The 22,633-nt window shown below is 47.4% G+C and overlaps 1 protein-coding gene across 5 annotated transcripts in view; it reads right to left on the bottom strand.

Annotated features, from left to right (window-relative positions):
• Positions 1-3,662: 3,662 nt before the first annotated feature.
• Positions 3,663-22,633, bottom strand: part of FZR1 (fizzy and cell division cycle 20 related 1) — a 94,048-nt gene continuing 75,077 nt past the window's right edge. For all 5 annotated transcript variants that reach the window (XM_078669952.1, XM_078669953.1, XM_078669955.1 and 2 more), the window contains 5 exons: positions 18,489-18,673; positions 18,159-18,392; positions 17,968-18,072; positions 16,849-16,941; positions 3,663-8,911 (listed from right to left, as the gene is read on the bottom strand). In XM_078669952.1, coding sequence (XP_078526078.1) covers positions 8,870-8,911; positions 16,849-16,941; positions 17,968-18,072; positions 18,159-18,392; positions 18,489-18,673 — 659 coding nt within the window. In that variant the 3' untranslated portion in view covers positions 3,663-8,869. The remainder of the gene's footprint in view (positions 8,912-16,848; positions 16,942-17,967; positions 18,073-18,158; positions 18,393-18,488; positions 18,674-22,633) is intronic.

The raw sequence follows: 22,633 nt of genomic DNA, 5'->3' as shown, positions 1-22,633 counted from the left end.
TTTGGTGCAACGTCTCAAAGATCACGGACGTCTTCGGCGTGGGCACTGTCAGGGGTATGCCCAGCTTCGCAGCGCCCCTCAAGAGGACATCCTGGAACGCCACCAGGTCATCAATAGGGGACACCCTCGTATCCGGTGATCCCGACAGGGTAGGAGAACGATCCCTGGAGCCAGATGATCCCGTGCGGGAGCGAGACTCGCGCCTCCTATGGCGGCGTCTCGACCGCGAGGACGATCTGTGTCGCGACCTGTCCCGTCTCCCAGAGCGAGAGCGAGAGCGAGACCTGCCAGTCCGTGGCCTCCCCACCGGTTTCCGTGGTGGAGTCTTCCTCGGAGCCTCCTTGGGCGCAGGTTTAGGGGTCCCCTTAGGAGGTACAGGCAAAAACGGCAGCGAAGTGGACCTCGGCGGAGGCACCTCCGGCTGCGGTGCCGGCCCACGCGGAGGGACCTGTGGCGGCGGGTCGTCCGCTGGAAGTGGAGGCAGCGTCGGAGGATCCTCTTGAGGCAGAGGAGGAGGAGGAGTGACCTCCTTCGGAACAGGTGTATGCGTCGACCGAGGCCGAGAAGGAGTGTACACCGCAGAGTACACCGTGCCCTGTGATCCTTTAGGCGAAGAGGGCTGAGAGCCCGCCCCTTCAGCCGGAGACCGCTTCCTCTTGCGTCCCCCACTGGAAGCCGTGTGACTCCTGGGACTAGAATCCCTCTTGCGACGTTTTGGAGAGCCAGACCGACTCCTAGACGTCGACCTCCGTCTGCTCGACGTCGAGCGTCGCTTTTCCGGCGTCGAAGGGCGTTTCCTTGACTCCGGCGTCGAACGCCGCCTCCGCGACGTCGACCTCTTCTTCCTCGGCGTCGAACGCCGATCCCTCGACGTCGAGCGCCGACTCCTCGACGTCGACCTCTTTCTCCTCGACCTCTTTCTCCTCGACGTCGCACGCCTCCTCGACGTCGAACGGTCCTTCCTCGACGACGAGCGTCGCCGTCGTCGTCTGGATGTTCTCGACGTCGAGGATCCCCTCGACGTCGACCGGCGGTGTCGCCTCGACGGCGAGCGCCGATGTCCATGACGTCGGTATGAAGCCCTCGACGTCGAAGACGACGTCGACGGCGGCTTCGTCCACGGTGGCTTCGACGTCGAGTCGTCCCGATGTCTCGACCCGGAGCCCCGGGGAGAAGGGGAGCACACCGCCGTCATCCCTCTTGACGTCGTCGTCGACGCTATCGACGTCGACGGAGACCGGGATCGCTTGCTGGGCTTCCTGCCTCTGGGGAGCCCCCCAGAGGCCTCAGCAGAGGCAGAGGGAACCTTCCCTGACTGCCCAGACCCACCTGCAGCCTGCAGGCGCCTCTCCTCAAGGCCAGACAGCCTGATCTTCGCCCTTTCCTTCAGAGTGCGAGTTGTAAACTGCTGGCAGATGACACACTCCTCAGGGACATGATCTTCAGGGAGGCAGACGATGCAGATATCATGTGGATCACCTCTGGCCTTCTTCCTCTCACATGCTGGACACTTCACAAAGAGGCCAGGCATTTTAGAGCCCTAAAACACCTGAAGCAGCACACAGAAGAGAAGAGAAAACCAAGAAAGTAAACTGCAACACTTTTAGAATGCAAAAGTGCCAAAACATGCAATAACCCCTTGAAACAAGGGAGAGCTCAATGCCAGGGTCCTGTAAGCAGGAGCCGGAAAAAAGAACTGAAGTCAGTGGGACCTGCTATGCATTCTGGGATACTGGGAGAAGGTTCTAGAAGGTTTCCTTAAAGGCACAGTATCCTGTTTAAGCCACATAATGGCAGCCTATGGGGCTTGTCTGTCCAGGCCTTCCTCTCTATCATTTCTGAGGGGTTTTGCAGTAAAGGCAAAGGAAATCTGGACAGGCTTTGCTGTTTGTGGATTTTTGGTGGAAGTTCTAGTTGAAGTACTGGACAGTGTAGCCTGTGGATATAGGCTGCATTATTTGTCTTTAAATTTTCTCTTAAGTGTCTTTGCAGTTCTGCAATTTTTTGACAACTTAAGAGATTATTTTTGATTGCCGGGGTCCACGCACATGGGCGGGACTATTCACTAGATTATGACTATACACAGAGATCCCCTACTACAGAATACCAATTATGCTGGGTTTTTAATTTTAGTTCTTCGGGGCCGGTAACTCCTAGTATGTTATTCGTTTATTAGGAGGGTGGAGATTTTTGATGGAGATTATTGAATGGTGATTGTGCCCATTAAATGATGGCAAATTTAGATTTATTAGCAGGAAGGTAAGAACAAGGTTAGCAGTCACTACACAGCCTACTATAGAATGTTGTGATTAATAGATGTATGCGCCTCAGTTTTGATACATCCAAGTTGTAGGTGTGAATCAAGTATCAGTGTTGGTATTTCACTTGAGTGATTTGAATCTCTTATTTATCAGCGTTCTATGGGTATTGTTTTAATTTACATTTATGACGGACATCAGACTTGAAGTGAGATATGGTGTTTATTTGAGGGCTTTCAAGGTATACGAATCTGGATAAGGTAGAATATTTTTTTCGGTCATATGATAGGAAGAGTCCTAACTTAGTGATGTTGTGGGACAATTAACACACAATACTCTCAAAGGAACACAAAGGAACGCTACTGCCAAACTGTTGGGTGCTGGAAGAAAGAATTGCGAGGGATGTGGGTCTGGGAGCATGAAAGGAACCCCATGCTATCCACCCCACCAAGTATAAGTAACATAAATACTAAATAACATATTGCAAAAGCTTTGCATGGTTTCTTAATAAAAGATTCCAGTTTCATCTGAAATGTAATATGTTTTTGACTGTGTTCCGTGATGCCAGGTTTGACAGACTATGGTAGAATGGAAGAATTCCAGGGGGTCATCATCAAGAAGAGGGTACCATGATGGAAAGGTCTTTCGATTGTAAAGGAAGTTGGCTGTGAGACCCCAAACCTTTGATTATGCTTGCAAAGGAGGACGAAGACTTCGAACAAAGGATCTGTCAGGAACCCTTTTGACCTTCTTAAGGGCATAAACCCATAACGGAGGCATAGCTGTTTCCTAGCAAGTCTCATGGGAGAGAAAAAAAAAGAAAAAGGATTCCCATGATACAAAGTAACTTGGTCATTTGAGCGCTATCACCACACTCAAGTAGGCCTACGTAGCCATTGAATTTTGATCTATTCACCAATTATTACTTACCTGATAGAGAAGAAGCTGGAATAAAAACTGGTGCAACAGACTGGATGTCAATGACCCAGGCAGTGGGATTTGATTTGAGTGATAGTTTCAAGATTGTTGTACCAGTATGTCACACCCTTAGCAGCACTGGTTGGGTCACAACATAGCTGAAAAGAAATTTACGCACAATTTCTTTTAACCCTCCTCAGCACTGGATCCCACTTTTAATGAAGGTGCAAAGTCAAAGAATTTAACAATCAAGGTTTCCACTAAGCCGCCAGATTTCTCAAGATTGGTTACAAAAGAAAGAACTGAAAAAAAAGGATTGGGAACACTTTCCACATATTCAGCTTAAACACCAAGTTGAAACAAGGAACAGAAGAGACTTCAGATAAAAGAAAAAAACACAATCAGAACTAGCAACAAGTTCAATAATGTCTTGCACCATTTACTTTTTATAGAAACAAGATCAATAAGACAACAGACACCAAAGCATAAATTCACAATCGGTTTAATGTCAAGGACATTTCTGTACACGAAGTTCACAATATATAGTCCCACCTTCTCGGATGTATGAAACCCAGAATGTCAGGCGGTCCATATACAATTCTCTTGAATTTACTTAGAGGAAGAACGGTCACTTAAACCAAACAACTGTACAACCTGGTTATTTTTTTTCTTTCTTTACAGCTTAGGCTCTGAAAAATATGTTGATGTGTTTTACCGTCCTCCCTAATTTACAACCAAATATTTAACACATTAAGACTACCAATCAGCAACACAGGATCCAGGACAAAAACTACAAACACGCACAACCATGCACACAGACCCCAACACTGGATGGCAACCTAAGTAGGAAAAATGCCAAATACTGCTCTTTTTATGCCATGACGCTTTCCTGATCTCACCAAAAGTGCCAAGAACACAATGTTCAATAGCGACTTCAGTTCAACGGGTGTTATGTACCGCTTTGAATTCACACAATGCTGTTTTTCAAACCTAGTACTGGCTAGCACTTATTTCATAATGATATTATTGGGACTGATGTCAACGATTGATTTGACCGTACTAATGTTGACCTGACGAGTGGAGTAGCACTCTAGGCGGAAGTTGGTTAAGGCCTCCTATGGCAATGTGACATCTCTCCTGGCTTCCTCATGTTTGGTGTATGGGATGATGCAACACAGCTTAGTAAGTGTTCCAAGCACCTCATTTGTCAAAATGCACCTATGATGGCTTTGCATGTCTTCTAACCATCTTTTGTAATTTTAAAATAAACAGGAAAAAACATGACAATCTTCAATCATGTCACCTCTTCAGTGCTCCAAAAATATTGTAATATAAAAAATATCAAACACTTGCTCACTTGAGCTACCAAAGCCACTAAACAAAACATCTCACATCTCTAGGATATACACTTGAGAGATAGACTAAATATTTTTGCAATCTTCAATATCAGGGTTAATAGCCATGATGTCTTTGTTCCATTTTCTATCATTCTATTCATTGTAGAGGGTATTTATTTTTAGCATACGTCATCATTGCAAATTGTAGATACTAAAGGCAAGGAGAAAGTCAATTTTTAAATTAAGGCTTTGCCACCACAAAAGTTTAAGAAATGGCTCTGTAAAAATGTAATCAAATTGACAAACTGGAAAAGGAACCACAAGACCTGGTCTCACATGCGTCATTACAAACGAGGGGATATAAATACACTTTGTGATTTCCTTTTGAATGTGTCAAGATCTTGTATTCAAATGCAACACCATTCAACCAAAGCAATTAAGATAAACTAGTAGGGAATACGGCCAAGGCCACATAAAAAAAAAATGGGTGGGCTATCATCCTTTTAGTAAAAAAACAGAATCTCAGATAAACCGGTTCAAAGACAAATGGTACAACTTTAAGGAGAAACTAAGAAGCGTAAACTGTCAAACTTTAGGTTAAGAAAACAGTTTGCAGTGTAGAGAGCATGAATCGCAATCATTCCCAAACCTGTGAAACTGGCTTAATTTCTAAAATCACACTAAACGGTAAGGAGGGTTTGCCCGAGGATTACAGCTTACATTTGGAAGAAAGAAGTTATTTCAAAAATAGTGATGTAAGGCTTCTGTGAAGTCTCTATGAACAAAATATTTATCAGCAGCCCTGCTGCCCTAGCTCGAAAACAACTGTCGCCTAAAATCGGTATGGAAAACCAATGGAGACTGTCTCCTAAAAACTAGAAGGCAAAACAAAAAGCAAACATTGCTAAAAACAACTGTGCAGTGGGTGATTAATGGCATCACAGAGAAAGTGAGCTTTCTACATCAATCTTTACAATGGAATGTTTGGCACGGTTCAATGTATCCATGAAAAACTTGTGGGCAAATTAGTTCTATAAGGCTCCGTGTCAATTTTTCTTTGCGCTACGCCAATGTTAAGGCATGGGTGAGTCGACTGAGAGAACAGCAAGGAAGAGTAAGGCTGCTCAAGAGCAACGTAGAAGCAAAAGCTGCAGCAAACTGAAAAGTCATTAGCTCTTCCAATGTCAACTTGGCCAGCGTGCCCAGGATACGCCTGTCCCGGACGGGAGGCAGGTCCTTCGCTTTCCTGGGCGTGAAATTGTGGAACAGCCTTCCGGTGGCCCTGAGGCTAAATAGAGACCTACTTTCCTTTAGGAAGAATTTGAAAACTTGGCTTTTTAATCATTAATCTGCGTCTTTTTCACTCTTTCCTCCCAGCTGTCTAGGCGCCAGGACACTCTAGCTCGAGTAGCTGTGCGCCCAAACAAATACCCTATTACATTTCAAACATTAACTAGCTCTTTAAGAGAATGGGCTCTTTTTAATTCCCTGTTTCCTAGTGTTCACAGTATCCAGCACACAGAAGCGGGGAGCCGATGGGCATTATCCAGCAAGATGAAGGGTTCAGAAAGTAGACATCTGAACTTGGAATGTACTTTAATGCAGAGGATGTGCCTGTAAATCATGGCTTTTTCTTAACAGGAATGGTTAATGCCACTCTGCGAATTAGGTTTTGTGTTCCAACTGTTTCACTTTAAACAAGGAACATGTGTTCTCTTTTTGTCTCACTCTTCCAATAACCATCAACCCTGGCACTGGTGACCCCTCGCTGGGTCCAAACATGTGGCACATTTTTCCGAAATCTATATCCAAGATGGCAGACGGAGCAAAGAGAACATACATGATGGGAAGGAGGCAATTAGAAAATTGTTAGTCTCAATAAACAAAGAGGGCATTTCTTTAACAGGAACAATTAATATAATAAGATCCAAACCAGTACAGAAAATTGACTTTTTTAGATTTTTTTTTTCTCAAATCAAGCATCAGTCAGGATGTTGAGAGTGAATTTAAGACTAGTTGAGCACACTACCTTTAACAGCACGCTGGTAGTGTGGCGAACAAATAGCTATTGTCCCACATGTAGGTGAATGACTGAAGCGGTCTTTTTTAAATAGTAAGAGTGGATCCAAAAGCAAGAAAGGCGGTACAGCCAAGGTGCAAAGTATATTCTGAAAAACTGACTGAACTTAAGCTCGCTCAGTCATAGAAAAGTCAGAATGCCTCACCACCTGGCAACATTTTCCTCCAAATCAGTATTGAAGTTTATCTTTCAATATCTAGCATAGTTCTTGAAAGACACAAATATTAAGTGCTTCCATTTGCCTGATCCTCAAAACATGCATACATCAAACATAATAATATATTAAAAAAACTAAGTTAACAGCAACTGAGCCAGCGTTAGATGCCAGATGCCCTGTTAAGGCAGGTCCTAAAACAAGTATTAAATAGGGGCTGTTGTGTTTCTTTCACAGAAAGATGTAGAGCAAAATGCAATGTGTTGTCTCAGTGCTGACATGTAAATGATTAAATAAATACCCCCCCATATGTGTAAGGATTTTGTTTTGCTTTTTTTTTTTTTTTTAAATCAAGTGATACACTTTCTTTGACCCCCTGATCTGCTCAGATTTAAAGTCGCTTATCAGTTTTTAAAAACTTGAAAAACAAACTATTTTCCATGTCCAAGAAAGCAGAAATCTTTAAAAATAATCAGAATTTCAAACGTTTTGAAAGATAACACTCAGTTGGAAAGATTTGGAGATCCCAGTCATAGAAGGCAAGACACCTTAATTCAGATCTTTCACCGGCAGGTTGGTTACAGCACAGTTTAAGTGGAAAGCAAAGATCAGGCTTCTCTTAAGACGCCAAAGTGAAAGTCATGCAGGGACACGTGCAAGACTGATGGATACGCTCTCTATACGCTCTCTACAACATTCCCCTGTAGCCATCCAGGTCTGCCAGGTACGCCTCCGGAGTTACACTCAAAAATGACATTGCACCCAACTAAAGACAGCAAACAATAATAAAGTTTAAATTACCTGCGATGATTTGCCCTCACTTTATCACTCAAGCACTAGTCCTCAATGCACTCACTTCCTGTCCGAGAAACATAATTAGACTTCTCTCCCTAAAACCAGCTCCCTCTAGTTTTTCTAGCTTTACTTTTTCCTGCCACTTTCTCACATGCCCACTTGTACCCCTTTTCTACCACCCTACACACTGCCATTTTCCAATCTTGCAACTCCAGCACCTGCTGCTCCACTATTTGGTTAACTGCTCAGAAAGCTGCTGTCGGCTTCAAAAGATCGCAGAGAAATCAAATATATAATTCGCTCCAGCAAGAGGAACTGATGCCCCGGGATGGTCAGTAAAGCCACATTACACATAGAAAGCAAGAAAAGCGGAAAGTCATTTGAGCAAACGTACAGCTAATCTGAAGATGAGACACCACCAGAGGCGGCCCAGCCCATAAAATAACAGAGCATCAAAGTTGGAGGATTTGCAATCACTTTGAAGAAAAAATATTAAATATTATATCGTTCTTACTCAACTATTTAAGTCAAATGATAATTGGTTACATTCACTTTTGTTTTGGTTACCTTCAGTCTACTGAACTTGGATTCCTTAGTTTGAGCAACTTTAAAAAAAAAAAATAACTATTTGCTGGTCTTTAAATCTAGCTTACTTTTGTATACTTATTTACTCATCTTGGCTCCCAATGGAAAGTTCAAATTTGCCATAGTGGGGATCCAAGTAAATCCACAAAGCCAAGTTACAATCTACAACAAAACATCCAAACGGTACAGTTACACCCCTCCCTCATTTATGCAGTGTGAATGTCCACGTGAAAGGTCGTATGGTCTACGGTTCCACTTACTGAAGCTCTGTCTGTCGATAGCCTGAATCCAGATGCATGGCATGTTCTTAAGATTGTGCAACTGTGCTGGAGAAACAAGGTTTTGGACGCAAAATGCAGAGTAACCCACTGCGGAGCTCCTAGTCTTCCCAAAGAGTGATCGCTCGTTCTGATGACTGTCCACACAGCCAAACCGATGTGCAAAGTAAAGATGCCATGATACGTCGTCCCACTCATCTGCCCTTAATCTTTATGCAAACGGAAAAAAACTTGAGGCCATTGGCGACTTTCCCGTTCTCACCAAACAATGTCCAACACGATTCACAAAGAGTTATTTATTAGGATCTCAAAAGGGTCCACAAAACGTCTGCTTTCCCTCCCTTGCCCCTGTCCATTGAACACATCCGGCTCCTCAATGCTCAGATCCATCATGCACAGAGATATAGATTTGTGGTGTTTCCCCCAATGATTCACAACTGAATTATGTCCAAGAGTCAAGGAGTTTATCGTATCCTGGTGAAGAGGTTAAGTACTGAAACAGACTCCTAGAAAAACAAACAAAAAGTGAACAACAATTAATGACAATGTTAATGTCTGAACATGAGGCTTCAGGCTGTAGCATAACAAGGTCTACTGTACTGGTACTGGTCTGTGTCTTAATCTTTCTACAAATTGCAAGCATGCCAAAATCTTACTGTGACACTAAGATGATGTTTTGGAGTCCTCACCACAGAAAGGGGAGGTGGGGCAGTGAGGAATTTACAATTGTATAAAGAATCCCTGTGGAGAGCTGACTCTCTATATAGTGTACTTAAGCACAAGTTACTACTTGTGTAACGATATATCTGTAAGAGACATTAGTTAGTGATAGATTCCTTACCGTAGAATATTCCCAGGCGTCAGACTGGATCCGGAAAGTTTTGCTTAGCAGTACCCCTGCACATCAGTAGGTGGCTTCCTGCGGCTCCCTGTCCATCAATGGCGTCGTCAGCACCGAGATGATGTTACGGAGGGTTCCTAGGCGCCACTCATGCGCGCGGACGTCAGTTCTGTACATGACTTTCCGCGCCGAAACGCAGAGCCATGCAAGATACTGACCATTGGTGCATAAAACTAGGGCCCTAAAAGGGTGACCTTAACCCTAGCAATCAGTTCGCAGAACGGGGAGGACGGGTGGGGCGGTAAGGAATCTATCACTAACTAATGTCTCTTACAGATATATCGTTACACAAGTAGTAACTTGTGCATCTGAAAGAGACACGTTAGTGATAGATTCCTTACCTTAGAATAGATACCCCAGCAATACCAACCCGATGGTGGGTCTGCGAGCAAAATTATACCAGGAAGTCACGGAGCACAGATCGGCCAAAGAAGCTGTCTCTCCGGACCCGACTGTCAAGGCAGTAATGCTTGGTAAGAAAAGAAGAACGGGTCCTTAAAACCACCTTGTCCGGATGAATAGAAAGGAAAGGAGGTTAGAAGAAAGAGTCTGGAGCTCACTCACTCTTCTGGCAGAGGTGATAGCAACCAGGAAAGCAGTCTTTAAGGTGAGAAGACGCAAAGGACAGTTATGAAGGGGCTCGAAGGGAGCGCACATCAGAAAAGTCAAGACAAGATTTAAGTCCCACTGAGAAATTATGAAGGGTACGGGTGGAAACGTATGCGTAATGCCTTTAAGAAACGGTTAACAACCGGGGACTTAAAAAGAAAAGGCTGATCTGGAAGCCATAGAAAGGCGGAGATGGCCGAAAGATAACCTTTGATACTGCCCAGAGCAGAGCCCTGCTGGGCCAAGGAGAGAAGGAACAGAAGAACCTCAGAAAGAAGGGCAGAAAGGGGATCCACAGCCTTCGCTGTGCATCATGCCACAAATCTGTTCCACCTGCAGGGATATACCGTTTTGGTGGCGGGACGTCTGGCTGCCAGAATTACATCACAGACTTCAGGAGGAAGATCGAAAGGTGTCAACTGTCGCCGCTCAATCTCCATGCATGGAGGTGGAGGCTGGACACGTTCGGGTGCAGAACCGTCCCCTAAAGCTGCAACAGAAGAGCCTCCCAAAGAGGCAGACTGATCGGGGTATCGATGCTCATACTGAGTAGCTCGGGTTATCACACTCTTCGAGCCCAGTCCGGAGCCACAATAATGACTTGGGCCCGGTTGCACCTGATCTCCTTCAGCACTCCGGGCAGAACTGGTATAGGCGGCAAAGTGTACAATAGACTGCAGCTCCACTGGCAACGAAAAGCGCCTCCGAGCGAGGCCCGCCTTGGAAATTTCAATGCGCAGAACTGGCGACAGTGCGCGTTCTCTTCGGTGACGAATAGATCTAACCAAGGCTCTCCCCACTGCTGAAAAAGACCTTGCGCCACGTCAGAGTTCAGACGCCATTCGTGACCCACCCGCATCTTGAATGTCGTCCACCCAATCCTTGTCGGAATCACACTGCCGGACACAGGGGTCCTCGAAGCCGTTCCAGTCCTCATCCGGCTCCGGAGTAGAGGGAGCCGGCTGCAGTGGCAGGGCCGGAGAAGTGGCAAGCGCCGTCTGGAACGGCAGCGAAAACGGCACCGGCCGGGGCCGAGCCGGAGCTGTATCCCAATTCAGATCCCAGGCCGGAACGAAATGGTCTGGGAACCAGGGCAGGGGTGGGGGTGGGAGAAACGGCACCCAGTGCAGCGCTGGGGCCGGAGCAAAGTGCAGCGCCGGGACCGGAGCCAGCGGCGCTGCACCCTGTGGCGCCGGAGTCGGAGCCGCCGGACCAACAGGATCTGGACATGGGATCACGGGGCCCGAAGGTGCGCCGGCGGGAGCCCGGGGCCTAAAAAGGGGGTCCGTGACAGCACAAAACTCTTGCATCTGTTCGGGAGTGGCCGACGGACCCGGGTATAGCGGGTAGGCCGCGGGACCCGCCGGCTCCAGAGGAACCGCAGGGGCGGATCCCCTGTCCCCCTCCGGGGAACGACAGGGGAACGTCGGAGATCAAACACGCTTCTTTGACTTCTTTTCATGGCGGCGCTTACCTGAATCTGAAGGCGAAAACTTGGAGCCCGAGGAGCGACGGCTCCAGTCCCGCGAGCAGTCCCTAGTCCCGGAGCTGGGGTGAGGAGTGCCGGACCTCCAGCAACTTCCGGCGCCGCTCCCGCAAGGCCTTTGGGCCATGGCTCGACAGTCCGGGGAGTCATGGTCGGTCTCCAGGCAGTAGAGGCACACATCGTGGGGTCCGCCACAGACATGTTACAGCGGCACGACCCACAAGACTTAAAGCCAGGCATCCCTACGCGCACCAGGAGACAAGAAAAGGAGCCAAAAAGTCTCAAAAAGGTAGTAAAAAAAAAATTACTGAGTTACGTGCTCAATCCGGATCTGTGCTTTTGGCACGGAAGAAAGACAGAACTGACGTCAGCGCGCATGGGTGGCGCCTAAGTACCCTCCGTGACATCATCTCGGCGCTGACGACGCCAGTGACGGACGCCGAGCCGCAGGACGCCACCTACTGACGCGCAGAGGTACTGCTAAGCAAAACTTTCCGGATCCAGTCTGACGCCTGGGGATATTCTAAGGTAAGGAATCTATCACTAACGTATCTCTTTCAGATATGAGGTACACTGTGTGTGTAGTCTCTCCAGGCAACCCTTATTGGTTTACAGAGGCAAAAACAAGAACCCTAAGCTGTCTCTTTTGTGGTACTGTAGGCGAGCAGTTTAGACTATCAGAGAGTAGTGGTTAGCATTTGTGGTACTTACAGAGGCAATAAATGAGACAGACACTGAAAGAATACATCCAATACCAATTTAGAAAAGTAACTCACATTTTTATATGCATGTTGATACCAAGAACTTTGTAAGCAAATCAGAAGTTTTTAAAATATCGAATTTCACAGGTAAGTAAAATGTTCGATATGATGAGTCTTTCCGTGCAATGCTTTCCAGCGGGAGAAAATAACTTGAACGGTATACAGGTACTTGCAGTAGGTCTCCGTGGGTCCCCTTCAGGACTTAAGGTGGTACAGGGGTAAGGTCCAAAGTACTTCCAGCAGTTAGAGTTAACCTGCCCTGGGGTGTCCGGATGCAGATCCGGTTGGGAGCCTTACACACTACACCAAAGGAGAGCAGGGGTGCCACCTAAAAAACAGCTGCATAGTGGGAATTGGGGACAAGTCAGGAGCTCCCATGGGGGGGGCGTGGAGGGTGGGAGGGAAATTCGGTTCACAAAGGTTCTGGGAGCAAGGCATCACACCACACTGTTTAAGAACCTGGGCCAGGGTGTTCAATTGCAAGGGGTTTGGTCGGCTGGGCTGGTGCGTCGCCGGGCCTTCAGGTTGTGTTATGGCGCTGCGTAGTGGTGCATCTTTGAGTGCCTATAGGGGAAGACGCCAAGTTGGAATGTTGGTTCTATGCGTACCCCAAATTAGCTGTATTTGGAGGGGGCTATGATCAGACAATGTGCGGGCTAAGTACTCTGCACGGGGCACTCTGGACAAGGCTGCCGCTGAGCAGAATATTGCATCAATTCTAGTGTATATGTCGTGAATCACGGAGTAATCAGAGTATATACGTACCATAGAGTGCTTGCTGAGTCAAGCTTTGCTTAGTTGCATATCCCTGGCCCAAATCTTCATGTGGTGTGTCAGGCCTATGGATTGTGTGCCTGGGAGTGGCGGGCGTGATCGGTCCAAGTTTAAATCTTGTAAGCAGTTGTAGTCCCCCCAATATGTTGGCACCAACAGATCACTTAATAAGGACGGGGTCATGGTTTGTAGAAGCAAAGCTAGCCACAAATTTGGCACATATGATGAAACCAGTGTTATTGGTGTACCATCTAAGAGACCCTCCAGGATCGTATATCGACCATGTGGGTTACCAGAGTATGTAGCGACTGAAGCGGGGTCCCGGGTGCCACCCATATCAAAGTTTCCCTGGCATAACATCAATACGTAGTCCCTATCACTGTACCCCTCCAACGCTTGCGCAGTGGTGAGAGGGTTTGCTGGATAAGGTGTGTCTCAAAGTAGTGCCATTGCAAACTTATGCCTACGCAAATATTGATATACCTTGCGTCAATTAGCACAGTCAGGTAGTCCTCGTACGATCCAGGCGAGCAGTAGGTTGTTACTACCTAACATCTTTTTTGTGGGTAGTAAACAGTAGGAGGGTATGTCCACCCTTGTAGTGTATCCGGCAGTTGCTGAACCTCCCCTGTGGCAGACATACCCAGAGTATTGAATTGGTGGCGTTGCACATATTGGGCATAGTATACAGCAGAACGGAACCAACTGAATTGAACATTTACTCTACCCAACTCCCTCCACCAGGCCAGTTTGCCAACGGACACAAGACCATCTCCACTGATATGCAATTTCAAATAACAGATAATATGAAGGGAAAAAAAAGGATATCTGAAAGGATACTCTGAGAAAGAAAATAAAAGAGCAGCAATAAAAAAGGAAAACATAGCAGTGCACTATCAGCCACTTATCGTCTACGTAGGGGGGGAGCAGAGTTGCATGGCGTGGCCGCCACATCTGTGCATGCTAATCATGATCTTGATGTCAATATATATGTTCGTCACGCAAAGTTGATTTTTGCTGCAGCAAACTGCAGTGGTGGAAGTCTCCTTAGTTACTGTATAAGTTCCCTAAGAGCCGTGCAGAGGGATCATCTGAGTTCTTCCACAGTTAGCGGCGTTACTGTGGGGCCTCCTCCTAGCAACGCTGCGTGCTGTGATTCCGTTAGTGGTATTCTTGGTCTGGCAGGGCGTCTGTTTCTGACCCTGATGTGGAGGGCGAGACCGGGTTACTGTAATGTTCCATCTATTTGATGGCTTGTTCCCTTTCCCTTGCCGCCTGGGCTTTGTGTGGGGCACTATCCACAGCCTTCACTACGGTTACTACGCAAACTTGCACTTTTCCACTGTCGGCGGGGGGCCGGCAGCGATGCCGCCGGGGCGCTAAGCAAGCCCGTTCTGCTCCACCCAGGTCCAAGCTTTTTCAGGCGAGTAGCAGAGAATGGTACTGTCCTTGTGATGGATACGCAGTGTGACTGGGTATTGTAGCACATATTGTATTTCGTGACTCCGGAGGCATCGCTTGACGTCAACATAGGAAGATCTACGACGTTGTACTGACATCGTGTAGTCAAGATAGATATGCACCCTGGCGTTTTCTATTTGCCATGGGCCGCGGGCCCTCGTTACTTGCAGGATATGGTCCATATCCCGTTAGTTGAATAGGCGTGCAACCACCGGTCTGGTGCGGGAGGGATGGGTTGCACGGACGGGAGGGGGGTCCACCTGGTACCTATGTGCCCGCTTGACCGGGAAGAGTTTAGAAATTTACCATTGAGAATGTCCGTAGAAAACCAGGTTTCATGGAATAGCTCCATGCTTTGGCCATCGATTTGCTCCGGTAGGCCCACTATGCGCACGTTATTTCTACGGTATCTGCCTTCCTGATCGTCCACTCTGCTCTTTAGGTATTACACTTCATTTTGGATATCTATTTTAGGACCCAACGTGGTTTTAATGTCTAAGACTGCCGCCATTGAATCATCAAAATGATGTGAGTGGTCTGCGTGATCTGTAGATTTCAAGGCCATCAATTGTATGTCACCTTCCATGACGGAGGTCTGATTTGTTGTATTCACCGTTGGAGTTTGTGCCTGGTCAGCTGATGATGCGTAAAGTTAGGGTACCGTGTGATCGGCCTATGACTCCCACAGTGATAGGCCCACTGAGAAATTGTCCTCTTTTCACCCTTAACGTGCCTGCAGCAAGGGCTGTTGCAGATCGTGCTTTTCAAGTGTCCGTGCGCGCAATAAGGGATGCACCAGGGTTTTCCCAGTCTCGCAGGGCCAAAGTACCTATCCCTCGGTTCAACTGCCACTGATTGCTGGGGGTGGGAGAGAGCCTGGGGACAGCTGCGGCCTGTCCTTTTGGGTCAGTGAGTTCCCGGGGTCCTCTAGAAAAACCACCACCACCTTGCTGGCCCTGTCCATTGGAGCATGGATGCACCAGTCCAGAATGCACACAGCAGTTTAAGTCTGAAGCCCGGATAGCGGAGGCAAATATTCTCTTTCCAAAGCCACTTATACGTTTCAACCACCTACTCGTAGGGCCGGCAGGCAGTGGGAGGCTTCAGGGGAAAAGTGTTAAGATTGACTTTACTTTTGGAAGTGAGCACCATGACTTTTGGGAACTGGATTTTTCAATAAAAATCATGGTAGCCAGGGGCTGGTCTCTGTGGTCTGCCACAGGTCAGCTGATTGGAAAGGCTAAGTGTGACTTAGGCTGAGTGACTGTAGGATTTGCTGCAAGAGCCTCCTTAAATGTTAACAGTGGCTCAGATTAAGTAGGACCTGGTTGAAGAATTCAGTCAAGAAACTGGCTTTGTTTTCAGAGTAGGCAACTGCAAGCCTACCACTTCTGATGCTCTACACACTATTACAGCAAAGAGGATATTTTCTTCTGTTTGAGGACATGGCGGAGAGCCCAGCTCTATCCCTAGTGAAGTATCTAGCCCACTGCCATATTGTAGGACTAAATACACTGCCCTTCAGTCAGTATAGATTAGACTGTGCCTCCTAGTCATCATCAGTGTTGTGAGGAACATCAGGCGTGCCCTGGAATGCATTAGAGAGACCTGAAGACAGCCTTTAACCTCCACTATTGCAGACTTTGAAGGAGGGGCTTGAGGGGGGGCTGTGCCTTAATTATTTCATAGCCCACCATTACCCTGGTGAATAATCAATGTCAGTTTGGAAACAACTGGATCTGGTGGCAACGAGTAGGCATCGGCAAGGAAGGAAAAGGTGTACTGTGAAGAAATTAAACTTCTGGAGGCATTGATATTAAGTTACTGCACATATTTAACCCCATTTCATCCTGGTTTGATTTAAAACATCTGTAAAACATATATACATTACAAATTACCATGGCATCAACTATGCAGATAGTTGACTGCTATCTATTGCCATTGTTGGGAGGGAGGGGGGGCATCACGAGCTGCTCATTTTTTTCACCACTTGTGATAATGAAACACTATAAAAATTAACTTTCTTTTATTTTGGGTATATTTGAAATTTTGCTCCAAGGAGCTTTGCAGCACATTGATTCTGGTGCTGCAATAAAGTAATCTAACATGGAGTGTGTACGCGAGAGAAAGTGCATGCGAGTCAAGGTGCACAAGATATGACAGAATAAGAATCTGAGACATGACAGTGGCTTGTTTTAAACATTAAATTGTACAAATTTACAGTTTAAGGCACATGGAGATGAAGTGGATTTGCCCAGCTTTCGATTTTTTGCTCAAGCGCCGAAGTCTACATATAAAACAATCTTCAGATTCCAAGAGCGCTAACTCAACCATTAGATCTCACCACCTACTGCAAACATTCAATATTTATGCAACTGAACAATGGAGGGTAGTAAATGAATTTAAGACACAAAGGACTCTAGAACTCACAGATACAGAGAAAGACTTTACCTTGGTAGACCGCGTTTTGCTGAAAACATTCCAGAACCTTAATGTTTCGTCCCCTGCACCCGTAACGATGGCCTCGCCATCTGGAGACATTGCCTGGGAACGGGGGATAAAGAGTAAGTGAAGAAAGACAAGTTGAGCCTCTAACAGTTAGTTACATCAGGCTGAATATCTATTTGGACCTCTGAGGCGCTCTCCATTACATGAAAAATATGTCAATGAAAGGCATCATTCTGGGATTTACCAAAACTTCTTCGGCTGGCAGTAAAGAAATACATTTCATTTAGAGTACGGTGCTTTCTTCAGAGATGCAGAAAATAAACTGAGCCCATCTTACCTTTTGCTATAGCATTAGCGATGGCCATGGAGGACATTAGGTTCAGTCAGTCTGTGGCAACTACTAGCTTCTCACTGTGTCTCAACTCACAGGCAGCTTGAGGTGTCAGATGCCACATACGGGAATGCCCTCTCACCTGACGAGCATGCATTTCTCTCTACCCACCTTCACCATGAGTTACAAGCACCTTCAAACAATTGTTTTTAGTCGCCATACTACGGTCAATTCAAAAAGAGGCATTAAAAACAACTGTCAGCTATAAAAGCTGTTGAGCAGGTAATATTCCACTTAATGCAAATTTCAATACATTTAATTGGGTTTAGATCGCTGTACAAATCTAACAGAATGCACTGAAATTACCTTGAGTGACATGGACAGGAAAGACATGCCACCCTCATCACGCTCCCAAAAACAAAAACGTTTGTATTAAAAGCATCACAGAGAGTGGGGAAATCAACAAGAATCACAATTCAAATGAGTAGCCGAATGAGATTTCAGACCATATTGTGGTGGTACAATCTCAGTGCTGTACGTAACACTACAGAACACTTTCCCTTCTGGTCCAAAGGCCGAGAAACAAGTGACTACTTCAGGAAGCTCTGGCCAGTCTAACTACTCTCATCCTCCACTGAGATCGACCCTGCAGGAAGCGCTTGCGTATCTGTGGGTAGAAGCTCTAAAAAAAATCCTCATTAATATCAACAAAAATTAGTCTTGCACGGCCATACGCTGCTTCTGATGGAGAGTTACAGACTGGAAAAAGTTCAAACAATGATCTTACTTACCAAATATAAAACTCTGTACGAATGTCCTGTTAATTTGGCCACTTGTGTCAGGGAGGGATACTTCCAGACAAGGATTTGGTTTTGAGAGTATCCATGAGTGCTCACCTGAAGTAAATTCAACAGACAAACATTAAAAGCCAGGCTGAACAGAGCTCTGATTTGTATGTAGTACCTCATCCGCAACTACTCACCAGTTCATTGGCATGTTTTGACCATGCCAAGTTGCACACTTGGGAGCCTGTATCAATGCACTGCAATGGTTGGCCCGTCAAGGTGTTCCAGAAACGGATGCAGCGGTCTGCTGTGCCGCCACCAGAAGCGAGTAGGCCATGCTGATGGGGAGACCAGGCAATCGCTTTTACGGCTGCTAAGTGCTCTGTGTACTGCTGGACTGGACTGAGGCTGGAGTGATTCCACACCAGTAGCTGATGTGAGGAGAAAAGGGAATGTTATAGACAAATGTGTGGCTGCAACACTTTAAAAAGTATGTGAATAGAATTCAAGTAAAAATGCTAGAATACCTTGTTGTCATTGCCACCTGAGGCAAGGAGCTGATGATCAGTAGACCATTTCAACCCGCACACCTCTTGCCGGTGACCTTGCAGCCGTCGCTCAGACTGGAGTGGAGGGGTTCTAATGTCTCGCTGCAAAATCATTCTGTCTCTGCTCCCCGAGGACAACTGGTCAGCGTTCCATGCTAAAGCACCTGATGCAATTGCCCAGAAGAGAAGGAAATCTGTGAGCCTCCGCCAATCAGAGCAGGCCATTCAGCAAATATTAATCCAAACAGCGATAAATGGCACTAGTCAAACAGACTATGCCTTGTTTTATACAGAGTGGGAGTGCTATGTACTCTAGATAAGGAAGGTAAACTTCAGCACAGGGGTGATTCCTATCAATGCATGCAAACTAGACGCAGAAGTGGTTTGTACACATCTTAGTGAGGGGGGGCGGGGGGCATGATGGCAGGACAACAGGAGAGCACAGAAAAGCAGCATTGTATGAGAGTCAAACAAGTTACTTACCTTCGGTAACACATTATCTGGAAGAGACTATCTAGCTGCAGATTCCTTCCCTCTGAATTTCCCGTGTGACGTCGTTAGCGCCATCCAGGCACGCGGTCTTCAGTACTTTACGTTTTTTCACGGTCAGGAGCACAGAGCCACAAAGTAGCTGAGGTAAATGTGTGCAAACCAGGGCCCTGAAAAAGGGAATAGCCCGAGCCCTAACAATCAGTCTGCAAAGTGGAGAGGCATGGGTGGGCCTGTAAGGAATCTGCAGCTAGATGAAGTCTCTACCAGATAATGCGTTACCGAAGGTAAGTAACTTGTTAATCTGATAGAAACTTCTAGCTGCAGATTCCTTACCTTTGAATTAGATACATAAGACATACTCTCCCAGCAGTGCGTTGCGGACTAATTCCTCACACTAAGAAGTCCTGCAGAGCCAAACAAGCAAAATGCCCGTCCCTGCGGACTGAACTGTCCAGACAGCAGTGCTTGGCAAACGTGTGCAAAGATGCCCATGTTGCTGCCTGACCGATGTCCAGGACTGGGACACTCCGAGCCAAGGCTGCAGTCGCAGCCTTCCCCTGGTGGAATGGGCCCTTAATCCCTCAGGAGGCTGCTTCTTAGCCAGGTCATAGCAGATCTCAATGCAGAGAATGGCCCAGTAAGAGATGATCCTTTTCTGCACTGCCCGACCCTTCTTAGCTCCCACGTACTCCACAAAGCGTTGGTCGTCCACACTGAAATCTTTTGTTCGGTCAAGGTAGAACAACATTTTTTTTGGGTCCAGACGCTCCTCTTCCTTAGAGGGATGTGGGGGAGCAAAAAAGGTGGGCAGCATGATAGTTGTGACCCCATTCCGTCTGGGTCAGTCTATCGGCAAAAATTAGAAATAAACAGATAAGAAAAGTGATGACCAAATTAAGGTCCCACTGCGGCAGAATATAGGTCGTAGTCGGAAACAAGTCAGCCAGTCCTTTCAAAAACCTATTTACAATTGGAGACCTAAAGAGAGAGGGTTGGTCAGACAGCAGCTAGAGAATAAAGAACCATTAGGAGTACCCAAAGCAGGGCCCTGCTGGGCAAGGGTTAGAATGAGTAGAAGAACAGTGTAAAGAGAAGTAAAAAGCAGGTCAAAAGACCTTTCTGTACAGTATAATACAAACTTCTGCCAACAGCAAGCGTATACCATCTCAGTGGAGGGCTGCCTGCCACCAAATTGAGGTTGCATACTTCAGGAGGAAGGTCAGAAGCCCTGAACTGCCGCCACTCAATCTCCACGCATGGAGGCGCAGAGTTGACCGGTTTGGGTGGAGGACTCTCCCCTGCTCTGCGACAGAAGATTCTCACGAAGGGGTAGCCTGATCAGAGAATCAATGCTCTTTTTCAGAAGCTCTGGATACCAGACTCTCCTCACCCAATCCGGAGCCACGAGAATGACTTGGGCCTGGTCGTTCCTGATCTTCTTCGGAGCCCTAAGCAGGAGTAGTATGGGTGGAAAGGCTTACAGCAGCCCTGAGCTCCACTCGTGACGAAAGGCGTCGCCGAGCGAAAGCCGCCTTGGAAACTCCAGCGCGCAGTATAGCTGACCCTGCGCTCTCTCTTCTGAGGTGAACAGATCTAACCAAGGATCTCTCCAGTTCTGAAAGAGACCATGTGCCACTTCCGACTGGAGACGCCATTCGTAATCCGAAAGGCATTGACGGCTGAGTTTGCCCGCCCTGGCGTTCAGTTCAGAGAACTTGGCAGGTGTTGTATTCCGTGCTGTTACAGACATGTCCAGAGACGCAGGGCCTCTCGACACAGAGTCCACAACGCAGTGTTTGCTGCAGTACCACTTGGCGGTGGTGTTGTCCGTGAACACCTGGACTAACTTCTTCTTAACAGAGGGAAGGAATGCCTTCAATGCCAATCGAATCACTCGAAGCTCCAACAAATTGATGTGGAGCGCCGACTCCGCTGGAGACCAGGGTCCCCTGATCTACACCACTCCCAGGTGGCCACCCCGTCCCAGAAGTGGAGCATCTGTCACAACTGTGAGATCTGGTTGGGGAAGGGAGAGGGGTCTGCCATTGACCCAATCGCAGGTCGTCAACCACAACTGCAGATTTCTTGCAGTTCCTTCCCAGATCTGTACCAAGTTGGTGAGATTTTCCTGATGTTGTGCCCACTGGAACTTCAGGTCCCACTGCAAAGCCCGTATACAACACCTGGCATGCTTTGCCAAAAGGATGCAGGAGGCCATGAGTTGCGTCAGCCTCAGAGTCAGTCTAAACGCAATGGAGGATAGAGGCTGAAACATCGGCATCATAACCTGAATATCCTGGACTCACTGCTCGGGAGGATAGGCCTGAAACTGCACTGTGTCCAGAACAGCCCCGATGAAAGAGAGCATCTGAGGAGGAGTCACCGGCGACTTCGGCACGTTTATAGAGAACCCCAGCGAATGCAGGAGGTTTGCCATAGTCTGAAGGTGGGAGACGACAGCCTGGGGCGAGGACGTCTTCAACAGCCAGCCGACGAGGTAGGGGAAGGCTGGCACCCCTAACCTACGCAGATGAGACTCGACCAGCGCCATCAACTTGGTTAACACCCGAGGAGCACAGGTAAGGCCGAAGGGGAGCACAGTAAACTGAAGTGCTCGTGGTCTACTGTTGGACTTGGCCCTTTTGGCAGGTTCACCCCTAAACTTTTTGCCTTTTATGTGACCTGATATTAGTAGTTTTTGGCCTCTGCGCACTTTTGCACTGTGGCCCAGTGTAAAGTGCGTGCGTGTGCGCTCTGAGTGTGTGTGGTGAGATTGGCCTGCCCTCCCATAAGAATGCATGGGGGATATGTGTGTCCATGGTAATTCCTCGTATTAGAGGAGTGCAGGGGCAAGTTTAGTATGTGCGAACTCGTGAGAATAAATGCTGCACAATGGTGTGCGCAAATGTATGGTGACTGGTGGAGAAATGCCACTTTTAGAAGTTGGCATTTCTGTGTGCAGGGTGTCTGCCTGCCTGATGTGGAGTGCATGTTTGGCTTGTGATTGACAGGTGCTGGATGGTGTGGTTGGCTCCAGGAGCCAGGATGAGTCTGCCCAATGGTGAATAGGGTGATCTGCATGTAGATAAGGGGGGGTGCACCTGGGACCTGAGTAGGGCTGTGTCTTCCCTCCACAATGCTGGCTCTGCCCCCTGTGGTGCGTCTGAGCACCTAGCCCCCACCTGACAAAGGAGAGAGGAGCTGAGCACAACAAAGTACTACAAAGCTCCCCCAAACCAGTTGCACCTGGTTTTTCCCCCAGCCATGTGCTGTGTCACAAAGAAAAAGGGTGTATAAAAGAAGGGACTGCGACCTCATAAAAGTGCTCTTTGCTGTGCTGATCCGGACACTGGGGGGGCTGCTGCTGCTGGGCTCCAGGAGGAACCACCACAAGGGACTGCATCCCTGCTGGAGGGCCCTGTGTGCTGGCCTGCCTGAGCCCAGCCTTGTGCCCCCCCTGACCTTTTGCCTTTATTGGGAAGAGCGCTGCGCTCTTTATTGCTGGGAAGGCTCTTTACTTTCATTTATGGGGAGCGCTGATGGTCTGCAGTGCGAAGCTGCAACGTGTGAGATCCCCCCCCTCACACTGCCTTTCTAAAGCGGGTGCCCACCCCGCAGTTTGAGAGAGAGCG

This window comes from Lissotriton helveticus, chromosome 12, assembly GCF_964261635.1.
Source record: "Lissotriton helveticus chromosome 12, aLisHel1.1, whole genome shotgun sequence".
Taxonomy (NCBI): Eukaryota; Metazoa; Chordata; class Amphibia; order Caudata; family Salamandridae; genus Lissotriton; species Lissotriton helveticus.
This window is presented reverse-complemented; position numbering and strand designations above follow the sequence as displayed.